Genomic DNA, 8640 nt, shown 5'->3' on the forward strand with positions numbered 1-8640 from the left:
AAGTGGTAACTATTGTGCATTCCTGCTACCCAGAAGTGTATACGTGTTAAAATATAATGAGCAAGCTTAATCCTTTGATGAAGAAAACAGTGCAATATCATTAAATTACAAATGGAAACACAAATTATGTGCATAAACTTTTACTGCAAATCAAAACTTCCTCCCAAGGCAAATTGCTTGCCAGATGTGCATTACTAGAAACGATTCTTTTTTATTAGAACTTATGTCGGCAATATTAAAACTTTGAAGGGAATGTGTAAAACGCCCAGAGCAATAGAGAACAGCATTTATTCCTTAATTTTGGAAATACTAAAAATGGATTTTAAAGCTTAATATACATTTTTCTCATTATGCCATTCAGTTTTTTTTCTTTTACAAAGATATTATGTTATCATTCAGAATTTACTCTAGTATTTTGTCAATATTACACATTCAAACAGCTTGTGTTTTATGGTTTTTAGAGTATTTTATTATGTATGTTTTTCACTACTGCGGTGGGCTGGTGCCCTGCCTGGGGTTTGTTCCTGCCTTGCACACTGTGCTGGCTGGGATTGGCTCCAGCAGACCGCTGTGACCCTGTGTTAGGATATAGCGGGTTGGATAATGGATGGATGGATGGATAGCTCTTAAAAGGTGATCATGGGTACGTTTCCCAAAAATGATGAATCTTAGCAATTAACAGTCAACTTTATGATGAACGTACATAACATACGATATTCTTTTTAGTGTGTTTCCTCCTGTCTTAATTGACCACTTTACAAGTGAGTATAAAGTACTATTTTATTAATCCTGTTCCTGAAATTTCCTAGAAAAATGCATCGTAAGGTGAATGAAAGCAATTGATATTTCATTATAAGTGGTAAGAGTATTTAGGTTGGGTGAAATAAAATTGTGAAAATTAAAATGAAGTAAACATGACATCAGAATTTAGTGGACAATTAAGACAAAGTGTATATATAAGCACAAATACAAACATATATAGTTTGGGAAATGAAAGCAAAAAAAAAAATGAAAGACATCCACTATAAAGCAAAACCCCAGTTTTCTGAAGAAGAGCTTATTCTTTTAGATGACAACAGTGTCATGTTTACTAAGGCACGTGGCAGCCTTTCAACAGGGAGCAACAGTTAAAAGAGTGAGTAGCAGCACATTACAAAATAACATTGGTCTCTTTCAGACATGCAATATATATTAGGATTATATAGTGTGTATATGTTTAATTTATATAATCTGTTATTTTTCCTCAATTCTTAAATGAAGGTGCATAAATAAATTCCAGTATGTATTAAAAACTGCCACACTTCCTCAGATGGTGCATGTTGTGTGTATATTTTAACACTTATGGAATAACTCAAGTATCATGAAATGCAAGTAAAGTGCATTAATTAGACACTGGAGAACAAAACAAATACTTTTGTAAAAATGGCTATGATCTGCCTACCTTCTTCACCAGTTGGGTATACACTGTCTGCTCTAAGATGAGGATTTTTGAGATTTGCTACCTCCATTTCCTCTTCCTCTTTTGATTGGACACAATGGTTGTGCAGAATATCCCATAAAACAACTCCTTGGCTGACATGAAAATCTGATGCCATCTGATGATTTTTGAATGCACTGGAAGCACATTTTCCATATAGACATATCTACATTCATACCTGCACTCCATCATAGTGGAATTGTTGATGTGCTGCTTTGAATTGTTCTTAGGTCGCCATCTACAAGTTAATTACAAATGTAAATAAACATACATGAAGTGGATACCTACTATCACTGAGTGGTCAACCATTGCAAAAACTTTCCATTTCTTGCTTTTTAGCACACTGTCAAAATGGTTCAGATGAAGATATCATCGGTAAACCTTGGGCACTTTGCCACAAAATCTGTGAAAGTCCTTAGTAATTGCAAAATCAAATGTATATTCAGTGTAGAAAACCTTTCTGACATGTTTAACAAAACTCCAAGAGGCTGGGAATATGAACAGGTATCAGTTACAAGTCATTGATTTAATACAAATAATGAGTGAGTGGTTGGATCATCTGGTGGTGGTCAGAGACAAATTGCTCTGGGTATGTTTTCCTTACTGCAGCCATCTTTTCTCTCCCCAGATGGACAAGCTCATAATTCTTGTCCTTCCCCGTTCTTTTTTCCTCCTTCTCCACAAAACCAAATGCAATCCAGAAAATCTCTCCATTAAAGTAAAGATAAGCTGAAACCTTAGGAAACATTTAAAGAACGTATCAATATAAACTTAAAAATTGTAATTATTAAAAGAATACGTTAATTGGGAGCATGTATATTATGAAGGATTTAATGTGCTATTTTAGTTAGGGTGGGCTTTGAGAAAGAATTTTTAATACACAGCTATTCTTAAGATAGAGATTAGGATGCTCTAAGCGTTACAATGCTTTTGGGAAACTCACCTGAGATCTTCATATAATTTATAATAAATCATGAAGCCACTAGGATTGAACAAACAGCTCATAGCAAATTGCGCATTTCCATATTTTTATTGGCCAAATATTCATTGAGGTTTTTAAGTTTTTTGACAGAACTCCTGTCGTAAGTCAAGGAAGGACAGGACTCAAACGGAAGGTTGGGGCGCCAACTGGGCCACCCCATTTACTTTGAAACAAAAATTGAAAATGTTAGGCATGTGATAGCACAGAGTTAATAAAATGCTAAGGCTTTAGCCATTGGCTTCACACAGATGGGTTTTGGAGACAGGATTGGGGCTCCGTAAGGCGGTGCACTTATCTCCTGAATGAGGCGCCAATTCCCAGGAGTGCCTCACTTTTAGAGTTCTCAGACTCGAAGAGGCATGGTCAGTTGACCTCAGTGAGTGTTTTCTCTGAGTTGTGGGTGATAAGAGAGATACAACAGTTACCGATTGCGCCCCCTGGTGTCCCGGAGTGGCAGTGCTTACATCAGTAGGGCCCAAAAAGTGACCCTCAGATACACAAGTGTGACACTGCATATTATTCAGTAAGTACTGTAGAATTAGGACTGTGCAAAAAAAATGTTACTGAATGTTGTTTTACGGTATGTACTATAATCCCCCATGTTGATTCTAAAAAATTAACTTTACAATAGTTATAAAATGGATTAATTTATGTATCTATATATATTTTTCTTGTTTGCTTATTTTTGTCTTAAATTGTGCTTATTTGAAGCTGTCATATGTGGATGCTGAAGGCAGTCAAATTAACATGGTTCAGATGACATTCTTAAAACTACTGAGTGCCTCTGCAAGACAGAATTTCACTTACAATTGTCACCAGTCAGTGGCCTGGCATGATGCATCATCAGACAACTATGACAAAGCTCTGAGGTTCTTGGGATCAAATGATGAGGAAATGTCCTATGATAACAACCTATACATCAAAGCTCTCTATGATGGTTGTGCAGTAAGTATTTACAACTTCCTATGCTGTATTTAAAATTACACAGATCTTTTTGCAGGTGGCTTTCAGACAAAGGTTGGTAATAACCAAAGGACATTTTATAACAAACTAGTTGGAAAATAACATATTGCTGCAGCCCGAGCCTGGTATTTGGAGTGTTGAAGCCCTGCTGTCGAGTCCTATGTCTGTAGAGTTCTCCCTTCATCTATATGGGTTTTTCTTCCATGTAATCCGGTCTCCTCCCACATCCCCAAAGTCATGCTTCTTAGGTAGTTTGGTGGTTCTAAACTGGTTGCGTGTAGACCGGGGACAGGCACCCTGTTCAAAGCTGCTTCATTCCTAATGCCCAGTGCTTCGGGTATAGGCCCTGGCCTTCTATGACCCTGAATTTGTTTGAGAAGGTTAGGTGATGTCAACATCCAATTCAGGATTTTGGAGTAAACAGGAGTGATCACATAAAAGTGAGCCTTCCTTCCCGGAGAAAAGAAAAAAAATGAACACACCAGAAAATTATACTTTCATCCCAGATGTTATGAAATTTAAAGAGATCATGCATACCACATTATGTGCAGCTTTGCATCGATGTATGATGTGGGTACAGGTGTTAGAAATCAAAGGGCTTTTTGTGCACCTGCAACTGCACGTCTATTGATCTTTCAAACTGACAGCCCTATCACAGGTGGTTTACAAAGAACTGCAGTTATAATCATTGGTGGCTCAAATGAGATTGAAAATGGTGTTGAGTCTAGTAACACTGGGATATTAAAGAAATCCTAAAGTTTAAAAGCATATTCACTCACTCAGCTATGTCATAAAGAGCCTTTTGTACTCAATATGATCCCAAATTGCTGTAAATAAAAGCTTTTCCAGCAGTAGCATTATGCAGGAATTGTTATGATAAAAGCGACAGCAGGCTATTCATTCCTCCATTCAGTACCTCATCAGTTCGCAATTAAAAAAAAAAAAATAGCAAAAAGCAAGAATTTGTAGAAGAGCTAGAATCTTAGAACATCCGTATTTATCTAGAGACTTTGTAGCTGGTGTTGCCTGCTGGTTAATACACTTATCTACGACACTGTGCAAGAGTCTTAGTACACTCACGAAAATTATTTTTAAAGCTAGTTATCTAGAAAGCAAATGTCTGCATACAAAAACACTGCATAACATTAGAATAAAGACAAACAAACATTGATACAATGAAAAGTAACATATTTTTTTGTTATTGTTAACATATTTATTTATTTTGGTGACACCATCTTAAGAAGTAGCTGGATAAGCTATTGGAACACACTAGATGGCCTTAATGGTCAACTGTCCTTTGTCTAAATTTCGTACGTTCTTATCCTTGAGCATTACTTTCAGAGCCAGCAAAGCTACATTACATATTCTGTTCTCTTCTGTATGTTTTGGGGCAATTAGGTCTGATTGTCCTCTTATTCTTTAAACTTGTATGGAAAATTTCCCTTAGCTCTTATATGCTCGTTTTTCTTTCTTAAACCTGCAATGTGTTCTTATAATTATGAAATAAAAGCCCACAATTATAATGAAGGTATAAATGCCAAAAAACCAGTTGGCTACAGTCACTCATTATCATCATCGATCCTGTGGAAACCCATTTATCTATTATTCAATGGTAAATTGTGCTTGCTATCAGCAGCTTATTATTTCACACTTCTGCATACTGCACTAAAAGGCTTTTTTTCTTTAGCTACAACATAGTAAATAATGGTCTATGCTCTGTGCTAATGTACCAATAACACTTCTGTTTGTTTTTCTTCTACAGTCAAGAAAAGGCTTTGAAAAGACTGTAATAGAAATCAATACACCTAAGATTGATCAGGTGCCCATCATTGATGTGATGCTGAATGACTTTGGGGATCCAAATCAGAAATTTGGATTTGAGGTTGGACCCGTCTGCTTCCTTGGTTAAATTTGGGGTATATGATGGATCAGCCAGCAAGCTGCGACTTGGTACCACCAGCCCACTTCAAGCCACATGCAAGTTTTGAATCCAAATGATGTAGAGAATATGTCTTTTTGTCTATGTATGTATTACCTAGAAAATCCTCGTTGCCCTTGTAGGGCCAGAATCACATGACTTATACTTGTTATGGAGAATGGTGAAGGACATTTGGTGCTGTGAGAATGGCGCCCAAACAACAACTTGTGGATGTCTGAGGGTTCTGTGAAATGACCCGCAACCCCCCCCAAGCTTTTGAATGCCTTTGGTGCTGTACAAAAATGACTACAATGGTGCTTTTTGAAATGCAATAAAGAGGTGCTAAGAAGGTGTATTTTAATAAACTGTAATTATTCTTTTGTACAATACTGTTATTTCCAGTTTCACTTTCAAAACTTGCATGTGTCTCTGCATCGCAACTGGCTTTTAGCTTTAATGTTGTTTGAAAAAAGAAATATATATAAATAAAAAATGTCAATGAATACTGTGTACCTGTTATGAAGACAATAAAATGAGCATTTTCTGTCAATTCAATCCCCTTTTCTAATTATGAGCTATCCCTGTTGTATATAATGACACCACACCGAGCTCTGGCATTACTCACAGCCACTTTCAAGACCCCTGGTGACAACTGGAAGCCCTTCTTCAGCACATTTCTTCTGTGATATCATTTGGTTATGCAAAGGCAATCACGTTATTACATTTTTGTTATGTTATACCTCAAAGACAAATGAGAGACGTAAAATGCAAGCATTTGGCACCCAGTCTTTACTTTTGATTTCATGAGTTCAGTTTTTCAGGGGTTAACTTTTATTTTAAAGACATAAAGTAATTCTTTTTGAGACATCTGTTCTCAATGTCTTTTTTTGTGAATTAAATAAATATATCTTTACATAATCCATGTTTTATAACAATTTCGTGTCTTTTATGTTCTCTTCTAGAAATGTAACCTGGAATCAAAAACGTGTATTTAATGTGTCCATTGTTTTGCTTACCTTCCTGTAAACATTATGTAAAATATTTTGAAGCCATCTTTTTTGGTACTGCCTATGCATTTACCTTTTGATCAGTGTTTCTTCATTATCTTGAAAGTCAAACGGAAATACCATAATATGTCTAGGTCATGTGATTCTACCTAGTTGCTAAGCAACATGGAAGGGACTTCTAACTTAAGAGCTTTCTGTCTTGGACTGGCGTTATGTCTGACTTGTCCGGGATCTGTTTAATTTAAAGCTGGTTTGGTCTTCCCTCAGAGTATTACCTGCATTAGTTGTCACGGCAGTAGAATAACATTTTTAATTCTTCAAAAATTCCCTTTTGTAATTATTTCCATAATATATATAAGACTTGAAATAAATGTTTGGTAACTTTTGCTTTATGAGTTGTTAAATTAATTGGATTAAGATGGAACTACAATATATTGACCGTTTTGTAATAAAATGTTTGACACATTTCACATTGTGTAAAACTAAGGTACAATTTTTTTTTTCTGGTTAAAATTATCAAATTTTTCTTCAGACCAAAGCTTGTAACTGTGAGCAACAAAGACAATATAAGAATTTTCAACAATAAAGATCAAGTCTTGTCTACCTAGATGTCATTCATCTTATTACAAGTGCAAATAAAACATTTGTTTAATGTGTTTTTAAATGTCTCATTTTTGTTATATACAGGACAATGTAAAAAATATAACCAAAAGTTTTGTGTTATCTTTATTATGTGATTTTAAGCTTGTCACTTATTCCACAAATTGAAATTATTACAGTTGGTAAGATTTTCCATGTTTATTAATAACCATGTATGCTAAGGTCTCTCTTGAGATATGCATATATGGAGCTATGCATTCATCCATCTCTTTCTGAACACATTTATTCCAATTCAGTGTCATAGTGGGAGCTATCAGATAGATAGATAGATAGATAGATAGATAGATAAGGGCTTATTTGTCCCCAAGGTAAAATAAAACTTGATAGAAGCTCAAGAAAGATATAAATATTAAAACAAAACCAGAACCCTCCCCTGGCTTGGATAATAAGAGAGCTGCTGTTGTCTGTTAACAGATTTGTACAGTAGGTCAGAGTAAGAAGTACAATTAGTCAGAGGTTTACATTTAAAGGCATTAACGTTTGAACAGAGCAGGTCCATCTTGTTGTCTCCAACAATTGAACATACTGATAGAAGTTTATTTCTTCCAAAGTTCCTCTGGTTGAAGTGACCAGCATTCTAGGTTTAGAATGATTCATCACTATAGCGCACATTAGCAAGGATGATGTAACATATCTCCCAAGTCAGTTAAAATGGAGTCAGTATTTTAATGTCTGGATTACACATTTTAGCTTTAATTATAAAATGTTTGCCTTTTTACCATTGCTTATTCAAATAAATCTCTAGTCTCCCTCTTGCTTTTCTAATCTGTCTGACTGTATCAGATGAAACCCATACAACATTAAAATGTGGTCTGAAATAAGTTTAAGACGGTCCTCTGCAGTACCCAAAATGCCACAGTACTTGAACTCCTTGTGCTTCTCCATGAGATGTGACAGTTCATCCAGCTCATTTAAAAGCTATCAAACATTCCTCATAATATGAAGACAGGCCAGACTTGGAACCTTTTCACCTTACTATTACCCTCACCTTTCTCCCTTTCCATCGTCTGAAAAGCTGCTCCTGTGATAAGGTGTAACAGAGCTCCTTAGGGCAGTAGTGATTGCAATGCTACCAGCCGTGTATCGCCGTATTTAGTATATCCCATTTTATATTCCCCAGAGTCTCACATTTTCAATGTTGTAGACATAAGGTAGCCTTTGGGTCCTCTACACTCAACCTGTGACATTCCTTGTCCAAAAGGCATTTGAAATGAGCCAACACTTGGGCTTGTGTTTACAGCAGCATATTTTCAATTTAAAAATCAATTTACAAATTTATATTGAGAAGCCAGATGTCTGATCACATCTAAACTTAACAATAAATAATTGTTAAAAAAAAGTTTAACTACACTGCAAAAAATGCATATACAAAAACTAGACAAAATTTTTTAAATGCGAGTGGTTTTGCTTGTATTTAGCAAAAATAATCTGGGTAAGGGGTAAGCAAAATTTATTTGACAAGATTTCTTAAAGTAAGCTAAATAATCATAAATATACATTTTTAGATAAGTAATTGTTACAATAAGGGAAACTAGATTTAATATTATTATTTAAATACTTTTCACTAGGCTTAGATTTCATTTTTTGCAGTATAGCTAGTGACTAATTCTGATCTGGACTGCAGTCACATCAC

The 8640-nt window shown here is 35.3% G+C and overlaps 1 protein-coding gene across 4 annotated transcripts in view; it reads left to right on the plus strand.

Annotated features, from left to right (window-relative positions):
- Positions 1–7003, plus strand: part of col11a1a (collagen, type XI, alpha 1a) — a 290480-nt gene extending 283477 nt beyond the window's left edge. For all 4 annotated transcript variants that reach the window (XM_051933206.1, XM_051933207.1, XM_028811103.2 and 1 more), the window contains 2 exons: positions 3171–3404; positions 5185–7003. In XM_051933206.1, the coding sequence (XP_051789166.1) occupies positions 3171–3404; positions 5185–5331 (381 nt within the window). In that variant the 3' untranslated portion in view covers positions 5332–7003. The remainder of the gene's footprint in view (positions 1–3170; positions 3405–5184) is intronic.
- Positions 7004–8640: the final 1637 nt, after the last annotated feature.

The sequence above is a fragment of the Erpetoichthys calabaricus genome, chromosome 10 (genome assembly GCF_900747795.2).
Source record: "Erpetoichthys calabaricus chromosome 10, fErpCal1.3, whole genome shotgun sequence".
Taxonomy (NCBI): domain Eukaryota; kingdom Metazoa; phylum Chordata; class Cladistia; order Polypteriformes; family Polypteridae; genus Erpetoichthys; species Erpetoichthys calabaricus.